Source organism: Lissotriton helveticus, chromosome 8, assembly GCF_964261635.1.
Source record: "Lissotriton helveticus chromosome 8, aLisHel1.1, whole genome shotgun sequence".
NCBI classification, from domain to species: domain Eukaryota; kingdom Metazoa; phylum Chordata; class Amphibia; order Caudata; family Salamandridae; genus Lissotriton; species Lissotriton helveticus.
Window position 1 is genome coordinate 38617725 of NC_136069.1, and position 25038 is coordinate 38642762.

At 46.5% G+C, this 25038-nt stretch overlaps 1 protein-coding gene across 1 annotated transcript in view; it reads right to left on the minus strand.

The window, feature by feature from the left end:
- Positions 1 to 25038, minus strand: part of LOC144772297 (uncharacterized) — a 444202-nt gene that overhangs the window by 191183 nt on the left and 227981 nt on the right. The window contains 1 exon segment of the mRNA XM_078656524.1: positions 11589 to 11602. Coding sequence (XP_078512650.1) covers positions 11589 to 11602 — 14 coding nt within the window.

Consider the following 25038-nt stretch of genomic DNA (forward strand, 5'->3'; position numbering starts at 1 on the left):
CAGCTGTCTAGCCTCTCTTTCAGTATCTATCATATATGAGTAAGATTGCTTGACCCAAGATAAATCTTCCTTCGATAACTTATCAGGTGAATCAAACATCTCGGTGCATCCTAATTGCATTTTTAATCTCTTGCCATAACTTAACCATGGGATGCTACTTGCTCTATCCAAGGAAAAACAATCCAGTGTAATCTCACGGTTCATTTCTAATTCAGGATTAATCCAGGTCATTATCCATTTAAGTAAGCGAGCCATTCTGATCAAATCTTACACAAACTAATGCCCATTTCCTGGTGAATAATATATGAAGGCGTTGATTGCGGGACTGATAGCAAATTACTCAAAAATGTATTTTCCACTATTTGGACATCCTTAACGTCCTTGAACCCCCAGATTCCAGAGAAGTAATTAGAGATTGCAATACATTTTGCTCTGCATATGTTTACATAGTTTGCCCTGGCTTCGCCGCTAACCTACGTGCAAAGTCAAGAACCGCTACCGTTGATCTTGCCATAGCATTTCTTTTGGCCTTCTTTTGCGGAGCCCAAGATTCCCCTTTCATCAAATAAAACACCTAGGTACGAAAATGTGGTTACCCTCGATATTTAGTTTCATTCAAAGTAATGCGTTTTAAGTTTTCTGGGTCTAGAGCCCATAATCATTGGATGAGATTTAGAGAGATTAACATTTAAATCCAGCGATCTCATAAAATTTGCAAAGGAACTTAAAAGACACTGTAGGCCAACTGCTATTCGTGCTAATAAGGCAGCATCAGCTGCATATAAAAGCGCTGGGATCAGCGGCTTCCCCCACTCATGGAATGTCTTTGCTGGCTGTTCCCAATACTGAGACTAAATTTGTTAATATATAAGGTGAAAAATAGGGGGCTAAAATACAACTCTGTCTAACTCCTCTAATGATACATATTTCCTGCGAGTGGTTGCCTCTTTGGTCAAATCTTACCGTGTCGGTAAGGTCCTCTGTGCAGATCGAACAAAAAATGTACGATGTTCCAATCCATGCCCATTTCAAGTAATAACGGTACAAAAGGGGGTGGTGATGGACGGAGCATCTGAATCAATCAAACACTCACACTGGGTTCTCCCCTGCCTTCCGCGGGAGCTTTTATTTGAAGCCCTGATATTTTAAGACTTTTTTGTCCCGTTTTGTGTTCACTCTGTTTATTTTAATTATAACTCACTTACCCTCGCAGGGACCTCTCCCTGCCTCGTTGGCCCCCGCGCAGCCGAGGTAGACGCTGCAGCGGGTTCAGGCTTCCTCGCTCGCCGCCATCAGCGAGCCGCTCCCCCAGCCACGCCCACTTTCACCTGGCCATGCCCACTTTGGGCTTAAAACTAGGAGCTGATTACGAGCTCGCATTACTGGATTCTCCCCTGCCTTCCGCGGGAGCTTTTACTTGAAGCCCTGATATTTTAAGACTTTTTTGTCCCGTTTTGTGTTCACTCTGTTTATTTTAATTATTACACACTTACCCTCGCAGGGACCTCTCCCTGCCTCGTTGGCCCCCGCGCAGCCGAGGTAGACGCTGCGATACAGAAAAGGGGGTGGTGATGAACAGAGTGTCTGAATTAAGCAGACCACTCTTACCCAGTCCAAAGATCAGGGCTTGATCCATCACCGTTATTTATCTCACTGCCCCATCCCAGCTCAGAACCTGGCTGTATGCAAATTAGTCTGTCCCTGGCCCAGTGCATCATGGGAACAGGGCAGACCAAACTACAAAGCCAATTCTTCACCAGAAAGGAGACAAGCTACCGGGGACCGGTTTCTGGCATTTCAGCCTCTTCGGCCCGGCTTGCTTGAATCCTGATGGAGCAGTGAGAAAGGGACTCATGTCTGAGTATACCCTGCCACACCTATAGTGGCCAAAAACGATACAGAAAAGGGGGTGGTGATGAACAGAGTGTCTGAATTAAGCAGACCACTCTTACCCAGTCCAAAGATCAGGGCTTGATCCATCACCGTTATTTATCTCACTGCCCCATCCCAGCTCAGAACCTGGCTGTATGCAAATTAGTCTGTCCCTGGCCCAGTGCATCATGGGAACAGGGCAGACCAAACTACAAAGCCAATTCTTCACCAGAAAGGAGACAAGCTACCGGGGACCGGTTTCTGGCATTTCAGCCTCTTCGGCCCGGCTTGCTTGAATCCTGATGGAGCAGTGAGAAAGGGACTCATGTCTGAGTATACCCTGCCACACCTATAGTGGCCAAAAACGATACAGAAAAGGGGGTGGTGATGAACAGAGTGTCTGAATTAAGCAGACCACTCTTACCCAGTCCAAAGATCAGGGCTTGATCCATCACCGTTATTTATCTCACTGCCCCATCCCAGCTCAGAACCTGGCTGTATGCAAATTAGTCTGTCCCTGGCCCAGTGCATCATGGGAACAGGGCAGACCAAACTACAAATAAATTCTTCACCAGAAAGGAGACAAGCTACCGGGGACCGGTTTCTGGCATTTCAGCCTCTTCGGCCCGGCTTGCTTGAATCCTGATGGAGCAGTGAGAAAGGGACTCATGTCTGAGTATACCCTGCCACACCTATAGTGGCCAAAAACGATACAGAAAAGGGGGTGGTGATGAACAGAGTGTCTGAATTAAGCAGACCACTCTTACCCAGTCCAAAGATCAGGGCTTGATCCATCACCGTTATTTATCTCACTGCCCCATCCCAGCTCAGAACCTGGCTGTATGCAAATTAGTCTGTCCCTGGCCCAGTGCATCATGGGAACAGGGCAGACCAAACTACAAAGCAAATTCTTCACCAGAAAGGAGACAAGCTACCGGGGACCGGTTTCTGGCATTTCAGCCTCTTCGGCCCGGCTTGCTTGAATCCTGATGGAGCAGTGAGAAAGGGACTCATGTCTGAGTATACCCTGCCACACCTATAGTGGCCAAAAACGATACAGAAAAGGGGGTGGTGATGAACAGAGTGTCTGAATTAAGCAGACCACTCTTACCCAGTCCAAAGATCAGGGCTTGATCCATCACCGTTATTTATCTCACTGCCCCATCCCAGCTCAGAACCTGGCTGTATGCAAATTAGTCTGTCCCTGGCCCAGTGCATCATGGGAACAGGGCAGACCAAACTACAAAGCCAATTCTTCACCAGAAAGGAGACAAGCTACCGGGGACCGGTTTCTGGCATTTCAGCCTCTTCGGCCCGGCTTGCTTGAATCCTGATGGAGCAGTGAGAAAGGGACTCATGTCTGAGTATACCCTGCCACACCTATAGTGGCCAAAAACGATACAGAAAAGGGGGTGGTGATGAACAGAGTGTCTGAATTAAGCAGACCACTCTTACCCAGTCCAAAGATCAGGGCTTGATCCATCACCGTTATTTATCTCACTGCCCCATCCCAGCTCAGAACCTGGCTGTATGCAAATTAGTCTGTCCCTGGCCCAGTGCATCATGGGAACAGGGCAGACCAAACTACAAAGCCAATTCTTCACCAGAAAGGAGACAAGCTACCGGGGACCGGTTTCTGGCATTTCAGCCTCTTCCCAGTGTAAGAATTGGCTTTTGTAGTCTGGTCTGCCCTGTTCCCATGATGCACTGGGCCAGGGACAGACTAATTTGCATACAGCCAGGTTCTGAAACTGGGATGGTGCAATGAGCTAAAAAACGGTGTTGGATCTAGCCCTGATCTCTTGACTGGGTGAGAGTACTCTGCTTAATTCAGAGACTCTGTCCATCACCACCCCTTGTTGAGGTAGACGCTGCAGCGGGTTCAGGCTTCCTCGCTTGCCCCCATCAGCGAGCCGCTCCCCCAGCCACGCCCACTTTCACCTGGCCACGCCCACTTTGGGCTTAAAACTAGGAGCTGATCACGAGCTCGCATTACTGGATTCTCCCCTGCCTTCCGCGGGAGCTTTTATTTGAAGCCCTGATATTTTAAGACTTTTTTGTCCCATTTTGTGTTCACTCTGTTTATTTTAATTATAACTCACTTACCCTCGCAGGGACCTCTCCCTGCCTCGTTGGCCCCCGCGCAGCCGAGGTAGACGCTGCAGCGGGTTCAGGCTTCCTCGCTCGCCGCCATCAGCGAGCCGCTCCCCCAGCCACGCCCACTTTCACCTGGCCACGCCCTTAACGATACTACTAATCATGTGTTTCCCCCGTACGCGCAGCGGACGGGCGCAGTGGGCGCGCCGTTTGCGCGCCGAAGGCGCGCCTAAGGCAAGCCCGTCTGCGCCCGTCCGCGACCGGCCGGGACCAGGGGCCATAGACCCTGCCCAATCTTTGTCATACACATCTGCGCAACTATCTGCACTCATGGTCCCTAGCCCTCTCTCTCCTTCACTGGCGCAACGTCTCGCCACTCTTGGTGTCCTCGCATCCCACCCCCCATGCTCACACCCCCTTCCTTATCTTTCCACCACCTCCCTTCCCGCTTTCCCGGTAGCATTTCCCTCACAAACTCCACCATCTGCAGCTTCTGCTCTTCTGCTTAACACTCGGTCAGCAGTTAAGCACCAAATCGAGCTTTTCAATCTTTTAAGTTCGGATTCTCCCGATTATTTATTCCTCACCGAAACCTGGTTCTCCACAGACTCACTTCCCGACCTCTTGCCTATTCTCCCCGACACTCATTATGCTCTTCGCGCGGACCGCCCAGCTGGAAAAGCCGGTGGTGGCGTGGCAATGATTATTCGCTCCTCGCTTAAATTCCAGCTTCTCGATCACCCACCTATACCTAATGTGGATTTCCTTGTAGCTCGGTCCGTTAACCTTACTGATCCCCTCACTTTCCTGCTCATGTATCGTCCTCCCCTGTCCATGTCTCAGTTTGTTCCCTCGTTACAGGACCTCTGGCCACTTTGGCGGTAAACAACTCGTCAGTTGTCCTACTTGGGGATTTTAATTATTGGCCTGATGATCCCAGAGAAAGCTCTGCATCTAAAGACTTCTCTGCTACTCTTCAGTCATTAAATTTTATCTCTCACATCACTGCCCCCACCCACGATAAGGGCCACACTTTGGACCAAATTTGGTCATTGCGTCGCCAAATTTCTCCTCCTTCTATCCTTCCGTGCATTTGGTCGGATCATTTTATTATTTCTTTTAGCATTTTTTCTGCCTCTTCTGCTAAACCCCTTCTTTCCAAGAACGTGTTAGCCCGTAGCTGGAACCAGACGGACCTTATTCTTCTTTCCTCTTCTCTGGCCTCCTCAGCGCCTGATTTGACGGATCTCCCTCTCGAATCCCAAGCTGACGCCATCAGCACTTGGCTTTCTTCCTCCTGTGATATGGTCGCCCCCTTCAAGAAAGTCAAATCTGTCCGGCCACATGATGCACACAGATGGTTCACGAGTGAACTTAAAGATCTTATACTTAGTCACAGGCGCTCGGAGCGCCACTGGAGGCGAAAATATTGTCCCCTACTCCGCGCCAAATACAAACTTCTGCTTAACAGCTATAAGAAAGCAATTGTATCGGCCAAAACACACTATTTCTCAGAGAAAGTTGCTCTTTCTGTAAACAAACCCCGTGAGATTTTTTCCCTTGTTAAGCAGCTTGCAACCTCCGATCGCACGAACATCAGCCCCGCCCCCTCCCAATCATTCTGCCTTGTACTCAATAACTATTTCATCGACAAGATTGCCACCATTAAAGCCAATATCCCCGCAGTCTCTCAACCTCGAGCCACCTTCCCCCTCCCACCGCCGCCTTCTTTGCTGGACCACTTTCCTCCTATCTCTATTGAAAGATTTCTTCTTTTGCTTGCTAAAGTCAAGTCCGGCTCTCCGGCCGACTGTGCCCCGGCCTGCATCCTTCAAACCCTTTTCACCTATTGTCCTGAACCCCCTCTCACTCTTCTTAACTCTTCGCTGGTTTTTGGTTCCGTCCCTTCTTCTTTTAAAACCGCAATAGTCTTCCCCATTATCAAAAACCCTGGTCTGGATCCCTCCTCCCCCCCTAATTTCAGGCCCATTTCCCTTCTTCCCTACTTGGGGAAGATTTTGGAAAGCCACGTCACATCTTGCCTGATCTCACATATTGAGGAACACTGCCTCTTGGCCTCCCATCAGGCGGGCTTTCGCCCGGGCCATTCCACCGAGACTGTGGTCACCGCTGTTTTGGAGGAGCTCAAGGGAAAAGCGGACTCTAATCTTCCCCAAGCCCTGGTGCTCCTTGACCTGTCGGCTGCGTTTGACACGGTCGACCATGCCATTCTTTTCGACCGTGTCAGCGCAGCCGGCATCAGGGGAGTGGCACTTTCTTGGCTAGCGTCCTTCCTTCAAGGCAGGTCCCAGGCCGTTCATTTTGCAGGATTCTCCGCCCCCCCCCACTCTCTTGTGTGTGGGGTCCCCCAAGGTTCCTCTCTCTCTCCTCTTCTTTTTAATCTATACATCTATCCTCTCATTCTTTCTCTTCGTGAGCTAGGGGTCTCCGTGTATAACTACGCGGATGACCTCCAGCTCATCTTTGATCTTTCTACTTCTGATTCTCCTCTCTTTCTTAGTTCCACCCTAGTCTTTATCTCGGAAGTGGCAAAGTGAGCAAGGGACTCACATCTGAGCATACCCTGTCACACTTATGGCGGCCAAAAGCGGTACAAAAGGGGGTGGTGATGGACGGAGCATCTGAATCAATCAAACACCTACACCCAGTCAAAAGATCTGGGTTTAATCCATCACCGTTCTTGAGCCCACTCTGCATTCCCAGTTCAGACATGGCTATATGCTAATCAGTCTGACCCTGTGCCTCATGGGAACAGTCCAGCCCGAACTGCCAAGCCATGTCTTCCCTGGACCGGAAACAAGCTTCCGAGGACCGGTTTCTGGCATTCCAGCCGTCTTCAGCCCGGCTTGCTTGAATCCAGTGGCAAAGTGAGCAAGGGACTCACGTCTGAGCATACCCTGCCACACTTATGGCGGCCAAAAGCAGTACAAAAGGGGGTGGTGATGGACGGAGCATCTGAATCAATCAAACACTCACACCCAGTCAAAATATCTGGGTTTAATCCATCACCGTTCTTTAGCCCACTCTGCCACCCCAGTTCAGACATGGCTATATGTAAATCAGTCTGACCCTGTGCCTCATGGGAACAGTCCAGCCCGAACTGCCAAGCCATGTCTTCCATGGACCGGAAACAAGCTTCAGAGGACCGGTTTCTGGCATTCCAGCCTTCTTCAGCCCGGCTTGCTTGAATCCAGTGGCAAAGGGAGCAAGGGACTCACGTCTGAGCATACCCTGCCACACTTATGGCGGCCAAAAGCGGTACAAAAGGGGGTGGTAATGGACGGAGCATCTGAATCAATCAAACACTCACACCCAGTCAAAAGATCTGGGTTTAATCCATCACCGTTCTTTAGCCCACTCTGCCACCCCAGTTCAGACATGGCTATATGCAAATCAGTCTGACCCTGTGCCTTATGGGAACAGTCCAGCCCGAACTGCCAAGCCATGTCTTCCCTGGACTGGAAACAAGCTTCCGAGGACCAGGTTTCTGGCATTCCAGCCGTCTTCAGCTCGGCTTGCTTGAATCCAGTGGCAAAGTGAGCAAGGGACTCACATCTGAGCATACCCTTTCGCACTTATGGCGGCCAAAAGCGGTACAAAAGGGGGTGGTGATGGACGGAGCATCTGAATCAATCAAACACTCACACCCAGTCAAAAGATCTGGGTTTAATCCATCACCGTTCTTTAGCCCACTCTGCCACCCCAGTTCAGAAATGGGTATATGCAAATCAGTCTGACCCTGTGCCTCATGGGAACAGTCCAGCCCGAACTGCCAAGCCATGTCTTCCCTGGACCAGAAACAAGCTTCCGAGGACCGGTTTCTGGCATTCCAGCCGTCTTCAGCCCGGCTTGCTTGAATCCAGTGGCAAAGTGAGCAAGGGACTCACGTCTGAGCATACCCTGCCACACTTATGGCAGCCAAAAGCGGTACAAAAGGGGGTGGTGATGGACGGAGCATCTGAATCAATCAAACACTCACACCCAGTCAAAAGATCTGGGTTTAATCCATCACCGTTCTTTAGCCCACTCTGCCACCCCAGTTCAGACATGGCTATATGTAAATCAGTCTGACCCTGTGCCTCATGGGAACAGTCGAGCCCGAACTGCCATGCCATGTCTTCCCTGGACCAGAAACAAGCTTCCGAGGACCGGTTTCTGGCATTCCAGCAGTCTTCAACCCGGCTTGCTTGAATCCAGTGGCAAAGTGAGCAAGGGACTCACGTCTGAGCATACCCTGCCACACTTATGGCGGCCAAAAGCGGTACAAAAGGGGGTGGTGATGGACGGAGCATCTGAACCAATCAAACACTCACACCCAGTCAAAATATCTGGGTTTAATCCATCACCGTTCTTTAGCCCACTCTGCCACCCCAGTTCAGACATGGCCATATGCAAATCAGTCTGACCCTGTGCCTCATGGGAACAGTCCAGCCCGAACTGCCAAGCCATGCCTTCCCTGGACCGGAAACAAGCTTCTGAGGACCGGTTTCTGGCATTTCAGCCGTCTTCAGCCCGGCTTGCTTGAATTCAGTGGCAAAGTGAGCAAGGGACTCACGTCTGAGCATACCCTGCCAACTTATGGCGAAAAAAGCGGTACAAAAGGGGGTGGTGATGGACGGAGTATCTGAACCAATCAAACACTCACACCCAGTCAACAGATCTGGGTTTAATCCATCACCGTTCTTTAGCCCACTCTGCCACCCCAGTTCAGACATGGCCATATGCAAATCAGTCTGACCCTGTGCCTCATGGGAAAAGTCCAGCCCGAACTGCCAAGCCATGTCTTTCCTGGACCGGAATCAAGTATCACTCCTGGCAGGTCGATGACTGGCGGTGGGAGGAGGTGGCACGGCTGTGGAAACGCCAAGACACCACCCGCTTCCTGCTCCGGATCGCCGAGGGCAGAGACAGGACTGGCGCCCGTTTTTTCCTGAGCTCTGAGCCGAGGATCAAGCAGTGGGCAGGTATTGAGCAGCAGGTACTGCTGAGTGGGCTGCACGACGATAAGAGGGAAAGCGCAACACCTCCAGTCAACCTCTTTATCAGCTTCCCTATTAGTTCTACCTACAGAGTCCACACGACCCAAGGTGAGGAATTAACAAGTGCATGTACAAATTCACTCATGGAAGGAGTGGAAGGGGTGGAAGGAGAGGACCTCCTCTGCCGCATGGAGACAGGAGAAGTAGGGACAGTGGTTGAAGTGATCTCCCCACCTCCGAAAATCAGTAGATACACTCTGCGAGCTTGAGTGGCCCACTCATCCCATAACACTGATATTATACAGCATATTCTGACCCCCAGAGTATCCCCTCCTACTTCAGATATTAAAGCATTGGATAAGCAGCGCAAGCAGCGAGGGCTCACAACGGACGAGGCTGACTCAAAGGAGAGAGAGGTCGGCAAGGGTAAGGGGAGAGACAGGGAGAAGAAAAAATCATCTCTAAAACTTAAAATTACTCCCTCTCTGAAAACATGTTACAAGGTTATGTCCACCTCAACAGCAGTCACAAGCGAGCCAGCAAAAAAGACTATTCAGGAGAGTCCTCAGGGTGGCCTGCATAATCCATCAGTTGACGATAAAGGTAACCCCTCAGACCACACCCTCTTTCCTGCAGTGTAAATCGAAGGGGCCAAAGCCACAGTCCCCGCAGGGTAAGCAAGCGGGAAGCCCGGATGGACCAGGGGGATCAGCAGTAACTTCATCAGCTGTCCCCTCAGCAGTCAGCCTTTCTAACAGGTATACTGTCCTGGAAACTCAGGACAGTCAGGACATGTGCAAGTGATACTGCTACTGAGAAAATGGGGCTCAAGACTCCACGTCTCATTCATTGTCCAATATTTTACTTGCTATAAAGGAAGAGATGACGAGCAGGTTTATGATCTCAGAGACGAACCAGGCTGAGATGGCGAGCAGGTTATCTGTGTCAGAAGCGAATCAGGCGGCTACCCAATTATCCTGTCAGTTCTTAGCCCAGAAGCTGGAGGAGGTTACCACGAGGACTGATGCAATAGAGTAATAGATTCCAAGACTTAAGGAGGCTATACACTCCACCTCAGAGGACGTGGCAAAACTAGCAGCCCAAAATAACGAGCTTAAAGACGATCTTGAACAGCTGGAAAATCATTCCAGGAAAAACAACTTGAGGGTCCTAAGTATTCCTGAAGCCCTTGAAGGGTCGGATATTAAGGGATTTGTTATATCTTTGCTAAAGGGAACCATTTTAAAAAATTCACCTAGTATAGATCTGGTACATGAGATACAAAGGGTGCACAGTGATCCCTTCTGGAGGAATCCTGCCAGACAAAGACCAAGGAAGATTTTGATTAATTTCCTTTCATACTCTGTTAAGGAGCTCATTTTATATTCGGCCCTCAGGGAAGGTACAATAAGATTTTCACCTACAGGCCAAGACCCATTCCCCTTCTCGATAAGATCTGATATTTCACACATCACCGCAACAAGACAGTGTGAGATGGGAAAGAGACTGGAGGCTCTAAAAAGTTTGGGGGCAAAGGCCCAATTGAAATTTCCAGCCCAATTACGGGTAATATGGGACAATCAGATGCAGATGCAGAGTCTGAGGATGGAAGAGGAGGGCGATAACGGCATAAGGGGTTCCCTGGCATCAGATTCCCAGACATAACCAATAGCACTTAAGTACATGATTATAGCCCGAGGGAGCAGCGACCGAATAGGCTTTGCCTATTGGAAGGGAGGGTTCCTCATGGGAGTAAGGGTTCACGGTGGGAGCACTGTATGGGGAGCAATGGATGAAACAAAAAAATATTCCTTGTCTCACTTGAATTTTAGGAAAAATCGGTCGATTAGACAATACCAAGGGTTTCTAAGCTGATGGCAGGTGATTCCATAAAAAATAGTAAGATCTGTTTAAGCTCTTGGAATTTAAATGGGCTGAGATGTCCACGAAGGCAAAGGCTGATACTGAAATATTTAGAGCTCTCTGCAGCTCAGGTCTGTCTATTACAAGAAACACACCTGAGTTCAGAGGAATCTCGTACAATATTCTCCAGAATCCCTTGGATAAAAGGCTATTGTTCCTCTGAACAAATGATTAATAGTAGGGGAGTCTGTAATATACTCAGGTCTTGTCATTATGTTCTCTGTACCTAGCTGCTCAGCCAGTGTTAATGTTCCAGTTAGAATGTTAGTATGAGTGGAATGTTTGGGTGCCTGTGTGTGAGTGTTGTCAGTTGAGGTGGGGATTATTTTACCTACATCTAAGAACTTAATAAACTACATCTACTTCTACCTGGCCACGTCTACAGCGTCTACTTATGACACCTGAACATGTGGGACCAGCCACTACATTTACGTTAATCCCACTTTTGTTATTTTGGTGTTGGGTGTTATTCCCTTCACTTTGATGTATCTTGTCTTATGTGTTGGATTTCATCTTTTGATGCCACACAGTGCTGCATTCTGTTTTTCATGCTGCACAAGTCCTTGGGTTTTAGTCCCATGCGACGCATTTTGTACATTTGGGTTTCAGTCCCGAAGAATTTTTCACTTGGGTTTTGTTCCATAGTGTCCCTCATTTGAGGGGTGGCGTATTGGGTTTCCGCCACAGTCTTCTCACGTGAGAAGTACTTCCTTGGGTGTCATTCCACCCATTGTATTTTAGTCTGGGTCTATGTTTTCCCCTTCTGTTATGTTTGTCTTGCTCACCTATAGTACGTGAGCTTTTCATTCACTACTAAATATTTTCTTTGTTCAGTTTTAAAGGAGGAGGATGGTGTTAGTGTATTTTTCTACTCTATTATCCTTCTTTTCTCCTTTGTATGTCTGTTTTCCCTCTCGTGGTGTTTTACATCATCATACATGGGTTTATGGACTATTTACATCTCCTGTTCAATATTGTGTATAGTTGTTTTCATTTAGTTTTGTTCTCTTTGTTTTTCAGTATAAAAGGGATAGGATATGTAATATCCTCAGGTCTTGTCATTATGTTCTCCGTACCTAGCTGCTCAGCCAGTGTGAATGTTCCAGTTAGAATGTTAGTGTGAGTGGAATGCTTGGGTGCCTGTGGTGAGTGTTGTCAGTTGAGGATGGGCTGAGCAGCTAGGAGGCTGATCCTGGTGGGGCTTATTGTATCTACATCTAAGAACTTAATAAACTACATCTACTTCCACCTGGCCACGTCTACAGCTTCTACTTATGACACCTGAACATGTGGGACCAGCCCACTACAGAGTCGCAATCCTGATTATGCAGGGAGTCACTTGCTCTATTAAATCGGTACAGACGGATCAGACGGGGAGGTGGATAGTGGCTCAACTGGATTTCGGTGGAACAGAATTAACTTGTGCCTCTTTTTATGGACCAAATGCTGATGATCCATCTTATATTTGTAAATTGCAGTCTAAATTAATTATGGCAAGCTGATTATCAGGGGAGATTTTAATGTTCTTCTCGACCCCTTAAATGATAGGTCAAATCAGACTCACTATATAGGGGCCCTATATAGAGCCATGAAGAATCGGATGCATGACTTAAAATTGGCAGACATTTGGAAGGCAAAGAAGGGAGATCTTAAGGGGGACACGTTTTACAGTAAAAAGTATCATCATTCATTCAGGATTGACTATATTTTAACCAATAGGTACCTCCTAGACAGCTTGTGGGGTCTCAATATTACCAAGCCATCTCTCAGGTCATGCCCCACCATTACTTTCATATTTAAAAAAGACCAATATGCGACAAACCAGATGAACGCTTAATAGAGCAAAACTATCGGACCCCAAAATTATTCAGGCTACTAAACTATCTTCTTTAGAATTTTTTGCTTTAAATAGTGGCTCAACGACTATCGACATCATTTGGGATGCCTTCAAGGCTAATCTGAGGGGCAGGCTACATGGCCTCACCTGCTCTAAAAATCGAGCTTAAGCCCGGGAGCAACATACAATCGAGGAAAGAATCCGGCAGTTCGAAGCCGAAAGGGTTCGACTAAGCGAGGGGTGTCCAGAAAGGTTGCCTATAGTTCAGGATGACCTAGATAGAGCTAGGCAGGTGTACAGGGGAAAACTGGACCAGAAGTGTAAGGCACAATGGCTATCAAGAATATGCAAAACTATAAATATGGGGAGAAAGCATGTGATCTTTTAGCTTGGAAGGTTAGAGCTAAGCATGGGTGGAATTTGTGAATTCGTGATACGTGAATTCGTGCGAATTCATAATCGCGATTCGCAAAATCTGGCAAAATCCACGAGCTGCGAAATATTTTTTTTTGCGAGTTCGCAAGATTTTTTTTACTTGTTTGGGAATGCGAACTTGCGCATGCGGCCACGAACATTTTGTTTCCAGCCTGCTCGCGATGCCTTTTTCCTGTTTTGGGTGGCAATGACATGTTCGCGTTCGCAATTTCCTGTTTCGGGTCGCAATGACATGTTCGCGTTTGCGGCGTTGCTCAGCCAGCTACCAAAATCTCGCAGTGCACGCGAACCGGGAGGAAAACTCATCAGCAAAGGCAGAATCATGGTAAGTCAATGCCGCGCGCGCGAGATTGTATTTTTGAAGCGCGAACAAAAAAAACTTTTAGGCAATTTCGCGCGATTCGCGGATTGCAAAATTTCCAAAAATCCGCAAATTCTGCGAGCGGAACTAATTTTCCGCCCATACTTAGCTAGAGCTCATCGCTCAAAAAATAATATCAGTGAGCTCATAATAAACAATAATGGGGACAAATCTAGCAGCGTAGAAGATATGCAGACCTGCCTCCTCTCACACTTCTCAGATCTCTATAAAGAGAACTTAGCTCCCTGTAAAGACCGAATACAAACTTGGTTAAGGGGTATCCCTCCCAACGTTAACTGAAGCTAGCCGCGACCTCCTGGATGCTCCTATTACATTAGAAGAGATAAAAACCCAAATAAAGATATCTAAGAACAATAAAGCATCCGTAATTGATGCAAAATGAAGTTTATAAACACCTATCAGACGAAGTGATCACGGCTGTGGGTACCCTGTTTACATCAGCATATAGTCTAATGGGCCAGGCTCTAAGCTCCTGGAAGGAAGCAACCGTTGTGTTGATATTAAAACCCGGTAAGGACCCACTGAAAGCAGACTCATACCGCCCGATCTCCCTGCTGAATGCCGATTACAAGATCTTCAAGGGTATTCTGGCAGGGAGACTGGCCAAGCTGGTTACTGATCTGGTTAACATTGATCAGAAAGGCTTCCTCTGGACCCGGCTCCACCAAAAATTTTAAAATTGGTTGCACCCACCATCATTCCCCCGAGGGTAAAGTTAATCAACACCTCCCTTTCACAAGGCATCGTTCCCCCGAGCTGGAAGAGGGCAATAGTAAAAGCTCTCCTGAAAAAACCCCACCTTGACTCCTCTGAGCTGTGTAATTTTCGGCCCATCTCAATGCTGCCCGGAATCAGCAAGGTGGCTGAAAAATTTGTCAACCAACAGCTCTCAGCCTTCCTGGAATCCAGTGGATTACTACATCCCTCTCAGACAGGCTTTCGCCCGGGCCAGGGTACTGAAACTGCCCTGATCGCGGTGGTGGATGAGGCTAGAAAGATCCTCGATTCAGGAGGATCAGTGGCAGTGATCCTCCTGGACCTGACCGCAGCCTTTGACACTGTCAACCATCTTACCCTGATTCACAGGCTCAAGGGACTGGGAATTTCTGGGTCCGCTTTATCCTAGCTGAAATCATTCCTACATAACCGATCCTTCCAAGTACTCGAGGGATCCTCTAGATCCCGCGTGACCCCGGTGCACTGCGGAGTTCCCCAAGGCTCCTCCCTGAGCCCCACACTCTTTAACGTTTACATGTCCCCTCTGGATAAAATAGTCACCCCTCATGGTGCTAACTGGTGACTTACGCTGACGACACTCAGCTCGTTGTCTCCCTGAGCCAGCCGGACCATTCAGCTCGTTGTCTCCCCGAGCCAGCCGGACCATTCCCCCAACAACTTGTATTCCTGCCTTCAAGATAACGCAGTGGATGGACAGTTCACACCTCAAACTTAACAGTGATAAAACAGAGATTCTGTTCCTGGGCAACCAATCTCTCTTTCTACCTACTACACTGTGGCCGCCCTGTATGGGACCCGCACCTACCCCAAAACAAGACATTAAGAGCCTGGGAATTAGGCTTGACCAGGTACTATCGTTTAACACACAAGCCAGGAAGACCGCAGGGTCCTGTTATGGCATCCTCCGGACTACCCACAAAAACCTGCCCCTCCTTCCTCGAGGAAGCTCCTAATCCAGGATCTTCTACTATCCAGACTGGATTATGTCAATGCCCTTTACCTTGGGGCCCCCAAGAAAGTCATCGGCGAACTACAGGTCGTTCAAAATTCTGCAGCCAGGCTCCTAACTGGCACGAACAATAGGAGCTCAGCAAAACCCGCTTTGAGATCTCTCCATTGGTTCCCTATTCAGGAGAGAGTACACTTTAAAACCTTATGTAGAACTCACAAAATCCTCCACGGCAAGGGCCCCCCCATCCTAAAAGACATGATCAGACCTCACATTGCCTCCAGAAACTTGGGGTCCGCCCACCTACACCTAGCCTCTATACCAAGAATTAAGAGGGCTCGCACAGGGGGCTGCCTCTTCTTCTACAACGCCCCCAAGCTGTGGAACTCCCTTCCCCTGACCCTGCGCGCTGAACCCAACCTCTCTGCCTTCCGCAAGATCCTGAAAACATGGCTCTTTCCATAACTTCATTTTCCATTATCGTCAGCACACTCACCAGCGCTGGGATGCTCCCGGGCAGCCATGCGCTTTATAAATCCTCTTTCATTTCATTTCATTTCATAACGGGGAGATATATTCAACAGCAGACACAATTGCTGAAAGGCAATATTGACTTGGCCATAGTAAGATCAGATCCTTTGGCAGTAGTTGCCTTGGACGCAGCCAAGGCTTTTGATAGGGTCTGCTGGGTGCATCTCTGGGAGGTATGAGGGGCAATCAGCTTTGGCTCCATATTCATGCAAACTCTGAGGAAATGCTACCAGGGAGCTGCAGCAAAGATTCTCTTAACTGGTATGCTTACTTCCAGTTTTAACATCCAGAGGGGAACAAGACAGGGGTGCCCTATTTCACCTCTGTTATTCAATGTTTACATAGAACCACTGGCACAAGCTATTAGGTTGGACGATTTAATTCACCCCTTTAAATCTCAGCACTGTCAATGTAAATTAGCTCTATATGCTGATGATATAATACTATACCCTAGCAATCCAGAGGTGTCTATTCCACGGGTTGAAACCCTTTTGCAAGAATTTGGCTCGATTTCTGGCTATTTAGCCAACTCCTCCAAAACTGAGGTGATGTGTTGGAACATCGATCAGTGGGAGGGATCTACCAGTAGCGAGTTTAAATACCTGGGCATTCATATAAAATCCCCCTGATCACCCTGAACAAAACTATTAAGGAAATTGATCGCCTCTTCACCAGGTGGAGGAATCTTCCCTTGACAATCTATGGGAAGGTCAACCTTGTGAAGATGGTAATTCTTCCAAAGTTGACTTATATGTTCAACGCAGTCCCTTTGATTTTCCCCAAACAGTGTATCTGCAAGATCCAAAGCAAGATTGGGAGTTTCATTTGGGGTGATAAAGGAGTAAGGTTATCTTGGAAGAAACTGAGGCACAGACTCACTAAAGGTGGGTTAGTGCTCCCAGACATCAGCTGGTATTTAGTCGCATTCCAATTTAAAGCTATATGAATTCTATTTTCTAAACCTGCAGAAACCTCATGGGGAAGATTGCTGGGTGAGATGGCAAGGAATGAGGTTCGAGGTGGTGCAGAAGGGTTTCTACATACGTTTGGGGCCCCAAGGTTCTTTAAACGAGTGAGCCTGAAAGTTCTTAAGGCTGCCCTGGAAACCTGGTATAAAGTGAGATCGAGATGGGAATTTGGCTATTATTCAGATCTTGCCCCTATAGGGGACTCCCCTGGGACACCACTCTGGGACACCACTCTGTCTTCAAGATTGTTTGGCTGGACCCATTAAGAAAGCAGGCATATCTATCTGGTCTGACGCAAATGAAATCCATCCGTGGGAGCTGTTAAGAGCCAAGATAGGTGCTGGTTTTTCTAAGTTTAAGTATCTACAACTTAAATCCTGGTTTGAGGCAGATAAAGGGGGCATAAGAGGAGACTGGGATATAGAGATTATTTTCCCATTAGTCCAGCCAATGGAGAAAGAAATCTCCATTTGGTATATGAAGTTCCTAGACGCAGAAGACATAGAAATTCCATCACAATCATCGATCTGGAACCAGTCCCCCTTTGGATCCATCATAGTTGATCTTTTAGAAACATCTCTAAAACTACTTTATAAATTCATCAAACCAGCTAGTTTAAAGAAAAAAACACTTCTTTGTAACTAACCGCCTTTACTATACGCCTGCCAGAATTGCCACGTTGCCCCACTGCCCACACCAAAATGCCCTAGATGTATGGCATCTAACGCCAATGATATCCACATCTTCTATGAGTGTCCTGAATTAGGAACATTCTGGAAGGGGGTGGGAGATTCTCTGCATGGCATTTTCAGAGTAAACATCAAGGTCAATATATCATTGGTGTTTTTGGCAACAACGGAGTATCCACTTCGGACCAATCGCAGACACATAGATGGTTGTTGCTATACCTGGGCTGCTTGCCTGGAGAGAAATATGTATAAAGTGGAAAGACTCCCATCCCCCCAAAACAGAAGAATGTCTAAAATCCTCACTTTAAAACTTGTCATTTGTATTATGGCCTCAGCTACTTCCTTTTCCATGAAAACCAAACTATAAGCCTCAACCTTGGACCGTGTGTCTAGGGTTCCCTCATCATCCTGGTCACCATATATATGTTTGAAATTGCTAAACCACTGCTCCTCTGGTATATTACAATCCAATGTACTGCCACTAACACCAGAGAAGAATAGTTTATTAACAATTTTGCAGAACTTGGCACTATTCTTAATAACGTCCACGGACAATAAATCATTCCAGGCATCATGTTTGATTTCTGTTTTACGTTTGCATATGGCCTTCTTATATGTTTTCCTATGTGTGGCTATTAAAGCTTTATCTTGGGGTTTTTGCTTTAATGCGGAGAGTAACTTTTGGTGGACAACTGTGCAGTTATGGTCAAACCACCCCTCTCCACTATTTGTGAATTCCCTAGTTGGATATGTGAGAGCTCTGGCCACCTGTTTACAGATCCTGTCATAGGCTGTGAGAATTTCTACTTCCTTTTCCGTGTCATCTAGGCACAGATCAATCTCACCCCCAACAGATTCTAATAGATCATAATAAAGAAATATCCGGGACTACCTTACACCATTTAAGTCTACGTTGTTGATCCTTTATCTTTAAATTTGGGACAGTAACGATCTTCCCTGTTTTGGGGTAACCCTAATGCCCCCTCTAGTATGAGATGTATGGGATTATGATCACTGAAATGTGACCATTGGGCAGCATAGGCTATTACCAGAGATAACAAGGCTGTATTAATGAAGATGTAATCAATTGTGCAGTTCAAGCCCCTTCCCTTGAAGGAGGGGATACCAACCTCACCGCTCATGGTATTTGGGTATGATAGGCCGAATTCCGCTAAAAACCCACCTTGTTGCGTATGTTCAAAATGTGTCTCTGAGCAGTTTCCAGGGACAAAATTATCAGTGACGTGGCAGTTCCTTGTCAACAAATGTATATTAAAATCTAAAATAATCACCGAATAAGGTGCAGTTTGCTTTTCCCTGTATGAATCTAAAAAGCAATTCAGACTGCATAAATGTCTATTCGCAGAGGTTCTTTCAAATGAATTATAAAAATTAACAACAAGTAGTTTCGGCACATTAATAGGCGTAATTTGAACCACAAGAAAATTACAAGAACCAGAGTCCAGTTAAGAAGGGTTACCTAAAACATTAAAAGAAATTAGGGTTATTAAACCGCCCTTTGCTCTACCAGCTGCGGACGACCATGTGCGTTCTGAATAGGTTGTATAGCCATCCATCCAAAGGGTATTATCAGTTTCCCAGTTCTCTTCAAGCCCAACCACATCATACGCCCTTAATATGTCCAACCACCTTGAGTCGTCTGTTTTATTTCTTAAACCCGCTATGTTCCAGCTGAGTATCTTGGAGTGTTTGTTTGTTCCAACTTCCTCCCCCATTATGAGGCGAGGAGTAGAAGTACTAGAATTGGCCACATGCTGGCTATGCCTGCGGGGGGGTTTATGAGTCAGTCATTAATATCTTACTGACTCAATGGAGAGAATCTATTTGTCAGTTCAATTCTATTTTCAACTGCCCTCTCTCCGATTGCCTCAACTGAATTTGGGTGAACTATAGGTGTGTTATGTGGCCCTTTGGGTGATTCTCGACATTGCTAAGTTAGCATGAGCTTTGCTGCCATGATGCTGCTTTTGCGTACGTTACTACATGACTTTATTTTGAAAGACTCTGTTTGTGCCTTTCACATGAGAACAGTCTGCTTTCTGTGTTCCCTGCAGTTCCTGTTTAGTCTGAACATAATGTACAAGGTCGATAAACATGCCCCTTGTTATTCTCTTCGTTCAGTCCCTATTACCTAGACAAAACATGCTACACACAGCTGCACTGCTAGAGAGCTCGTGCTTTGATATTATCGTGTTGCATGTTGTTCACACACACTTGGAGGGAATCCTTTCCTTGGAGAAGAGCTATGTTGTTCCTAAGAAGTAAACATACCATCTAGGCTCTAAGGTATGGGGCCTGCTGGCAAAGCCCAGAGATCTTCCTTTATATAATAAACTTCAGCTTACCAAGAAGAGGGTGGTGAGGCCTTATAGCTCATTTTCCCCTGTCTGTATATAATGACTTCCCCCTTCATATTCTATGGTATTGTAACAATACTAACTGTATTATGTTTATGCATTTTGCTGCTAGTAGTGGCCCGTAAACTGCATTATAGAGCACAACAGTTAAAATAAACATTTTGAACTATACAGTGACTCTGACAATCCTTATTGTGGACAAGTATGAGTGAGTGAGCGAAAGGGTATGTCTTGCTACCGCGATCCAGAGAGGGTCGGGAGTGTTGTGTTCTGGGTTATCTAATCATTGGTAGCTTTGTGAGTTTGTCGTAGAACGAATGTGACATTATAGCTTGGGTTTGGGGTTTTTGGGTGCTAAGGTGCTAGGAAGGTACAACCCCTATACACCAAGGTCCTGTTTTCCTGCACATAGTTCTGTGTATGTGCAGAATCCCCGCAACATGGCGCTGCCAACGTTTGGTCTGGTTCTTATCTGTGAGACTCCTGAGTAGTGCTTGTGCTTGTCCACAATCCCCTCACTTCTGTTTCAGCAGACATCTGTGATGATGTAGTCTCCTATATTTTGAAGTTTTATATAGGGTTTTCAAGCTTGAATTTTAAAAGGTTTTACACTTTATTCTGTCCCTTTATTGTGCTGCCGCGCTTAGGTTGTCTTATTCTTTTTGTTTGGTACGGCGGTTACCATACCACCTCCTGCACGAGCAGCGCTCAAGGCTTATTTGCAGCAATATAGAGTGCCTGATGCAGGAGTAGTGCTTATCTTTGGTGTGGAAGCGGATCCAGCTTTCCGCTTTGAGGTATTTTATTCTTGGGTCACTTTCCCGGCAGTGGATGGAACAGATGATTTGTTTCACGAATGTACTGTCACTGCAAATCTGCGGGCCTATCACCCGTATATATTACTCTTGATGTTCCGCTTACCGATTGGCAACACCAAATATGGTTTAATGGCACCCTTCCTCACCCTATAAAGCCGGTCCGCTTAGGCCGTTTATCAATAAATGGGGCCACATGGCCAGTTTTGCCTGGGTATACCCCACACCTGCATTATCTTACAACTGCAACACTTGCAGAACTTTGCGTATTACATACTTCCTTGATACGTGTACATAGAGATGCCATACAGGTCATGTCGCGCAACTTCCAGGTGGGTCCACCTGGCATTGCTGCACAACTGGCTGGACCTGGTGGCGTTACCATCAGTCCCCTAATGGTTAATTCAGTAATGGGCAAGCATCCATCAAATAAGGATGATTTTCCTTATTGGCTTGCTGAACAATTTGGACAACTAGAGGCTGTTTTTTCCGAATACTTTTGACGATTACTTTGCCAAAAGACTTGATTCCTGATTTAGCTGATTGTAACACCTGGGGTAAGGTGTTCGCAGCGGTGTATTCGAAGTGCTTTGGCACTCCCTCCATAGCCGTATTCCCTTCCGTGATTTGCATATAGCCATGTCTGAACTGGGGTGGCAGAGTGGGCTAAAGAACGGTGATGTATTAAACCCAGATCTTTTGACTGGGTGTGAGTGTTTGATTGGTTCAGATGCTCCGTCCATTACCACCCCCTTTTGTACCGCTTTTGGCCACCATAAGTGTGGCAGGGTATGCTCAGACATGAGTCCCTTGATCACTTTGCCACTGGATTCAAGCAAGCTGGGCTGAAGACGGCTGGAATGCCAGAAACCGGTCCTCAGAGCTTGTTTCCGGTCCAGGGAAGGCATGGCTTGGCGGTTCGGGCTGGACTGTTCCCATGAGGCACAGGGTCAGACTGATTTGCATATAGCCCTGTCTGAACTGGGGTGGCAGAGTGGGCAAAAGAACGGTAATGGATTAAACCCAGATCTTTTGACTGGGCTTGAGTGTTTGATTGATTCAGATGCTCCGTCCATCACCACCCCCTTTTGTACCGCTTTTGGCCGCCATAAGTGTGGCAGGGTATGCTCAGACGTGAGTCCCTTGCTCACTTTGCCACTGGATTCAAGCAAGCCGGGCTGAAGACGGCTGGAATGCCAGAAACCGGTCCTCGGAAGCTTGTTTCCGGTCAAGGGAAGGCATGGCTTGGCGGTTCGGGCTGGACTGTTCCCATGAGGCACAGGGTCAGACTGATTTGCATATAGCCATTGTAGTGTAGCTCCTATCTTCCCAATAGGCTCTGCGCATTGGAATAATACCTACAGCAGTAAAGGCCTAGACCAGACGTTAACTAGGTCTACTACTGTCGATGCTAGACTTAATTTTTGGGTTTGCCAGCGTAGCTCAGAGTTCGCTATAAACTTTCTCGAATGTTCAAGGAGGAATTAACTTCCCTGATTAGACAAGAAGGGATTTAGTTTCTGACAACCATAGAACATGACAACTTTGCTCTCCCCTAATCAAGAGTGTATCTCCAGAGTCGTGTGAGCACAAGGCAATTATTTTACTCAGTCAGTACGTGCATTCTTAGTCTCATCAGAATGTAGAGAAAAGGAAGAGACGGGCGTGTTCAATAAAAGGTGTTATTTATTGATCAGTCTCTTTTCTAGTACAAGAGAAATGGATCGATATTATTGCAATACTTATAGTTAAGTAAAGTGCATACATTAAAAGCAATAGTATAAAATAATACTGTAAAAACATTGATATGGTTTCTGAGCCATATGATGTTTTAAAATGATTAAAATATATTTACATACACATATACATTTGACTAAACGTACTCAACTGGTGTTTCTAAATACGCCTACCCCGTGTACCTGACCTAAGTCTAATGCGTGGGCGGGAATAGAAAGTTACAGTTTAAGTTAAGTTTGTTTTTGCCAAGTGAATAACTAAAGAATTCTCTGTGAGGGGTTATTCAGTTCTGTACCTGGAATTTAGGATGAATGAGGGATGGTATCTCTTTCTCTGCTCTCGATATTCCAGGCTGCCTGCGAGGGCTACCCGGAAGCGCCGGTGCTGGGTCTCTCGGCTTGAGATAGCAGCGCGTCTCTCAGCGCGTCAGGAAGGCGGGGCTGCTGCCAGCGGGGTCTGCTCTGCTTCTGGGCTTCGGCAAGTGTGGCTGCTCCGTCTCGTCACCACGCGTGTGTTTGCATAGGGCAAGATCGGTAATATTTATACCTTAAAGGTGCCGAGATTGACGTAAGGATGGACATGGATACGTCAATAAAGATGTCATACGACTTGCTCGTTAGCACATTCTTTACTAAAGTTCTCGGTGAAATCAAAACAATGGCCGCAGGGTTTTTCCCAGGTTGTCATAGGTTTGATTTGTTATGAGAACGTCGTATGCCTTATCAGGGGCTGGAGGAATATCGCTTGTCTAATTAGATCTCAAGCGTTATGACCTAATCAGATAACACGTTCCTGTGCCGTAGTGTGACTGCGTCAGATAACGGTATCTGCATCATGGGGGCTTGTCTTGCCTCATGGGCTGACTGTTAGTTAACTTGATAGTTAGTTTAACCAGAATAGGGTCAGGAATAGGGGGATCGATTCAGAACCTATAGGAATACACGACACCCACTCCACGCTAACTATGGTCATATCTACTAATCTATGCATAGTATAACATAGTACAACATACTACAGAGTATAGTGTATACCTTACCACCCCAAAATACATAAATGCATTTTGAAATTTTCAAATATACTGAAAAATTGCAGTCATATATATGGTATGCACTTAAGCTATGAATTAAATGCAAAAGTAAACACGCATTTGTATGCATTATTGCTAATTTGGTATTTGAGAAATACACATGAAATGGCTCTTAATATGGCTATACAGAAAGAAAGGTCGAGACCATTTCATCACATAATAAAATTTTTGTCAACATACCAGCGGGCAACTAAAGATTATAAAGTATCTAAAAATAGAAATCTTAGTTCTCTAGGAATAGTTTCTTACTTTAAGCAGAAGATTAGTGTCCCGAAAATTATGTAATAAATAATTTAGGGGCTGCTAAAAAATTGCTGTCCGTGAACTGGTGGGAAAAATTGTTCATGTGACTTTATTTTTAAAGTTGAAGGCCGAATTCAGGGAACGCCGTGTGCGAGCTTGCTCAAAAGTCTCTATTTCTGTTCTGGAGAGAACATCATATCATTAAGGCTTTTGAAAAAACTGTCAACAGCTTCATGGGAAAGTTCCATTAAGTCGGAAATAGGTGTAACCATGCATTCGTGCGCATGATTATCTCCATTGACATTCTGATTCGCATTGCTGACAGAAGGTCGTACCTGTTCGATGCTGCTTTCATCTTGAACTTCACTACTCTTCAATCGTAGTGGTGAAGATTCCACGAATGCCGTCATCAGGATTGGCAGCCTTTGAGGGCAGCACAAAGCGTGAACCTTGGTAGGAACCAACAGTGTATCTGCATCCACCGGCGCATCTGATTGTAGCGTCAGACAGGTGTCTAACACGCATTCTTCTCCGCATAGCAGACACCTTAGTACAGGTAAAACACACCTTTGCCACATTGGTCGAAATGATAGAAACCAAGTCATGTTCAGGTCTCTAAGCCGGGAGAGTCCCAGGATTTTTGATATCCGGTCCCGGTATCCAATGGCTAGGATCGTATCTTCCATTGTCGCGAGAGTTTGATCTGTGACATGGGTTGCCATAACGAAAAATAAGGACTAAGAATAGGATTCCTGCAATTAGTCCCAGGATCAGGGGAAGTCCGCCAAAAATCGAATGGACGAAATCTGGAAAAATACCCAGTATGGCTTTGAATGGTGTTAATGCCATCGAAAATACTGTCTTAAATACCCCTGAGATCCCATTGGTATCAGAAATATTTAAGATTTCGCTCAGGATTTCCGCGAAATGTACGGGGGAATTAGTTGATAATAATGTATGTATCTCTGCAGTCGTCCTTGCGACTTGTAGATCATACGTTTCTTTTGATGACGTGAGCCTTGTAGGCGTCTGAAGAAGCACTGTTTTCATTCTGCTTAAAGTATCTATTCGAATAGAAGTAATTTTCAAATTGGGCCATGCCCTTGCCTCCCTGTCTGGGAAGGAGCTGGGGAACAAAGAACGTCCACAGCACTTGACCTTCGCAGTCGTAGTGACTACATAAGGAGTCCCGGGCATAAGACTACAACATCTGCGGTCTACAATAAGAATGTAACTCCCATTATAGAGTCTTTGAAAGAATGGTTCTATTTCTGTTGCAGGTGCGCCTTGCTGGTGACATGAAAGGTTGTATGAATTCCCTTCACAGGCTCCATGCAAACTAATTCCGTTACACAGA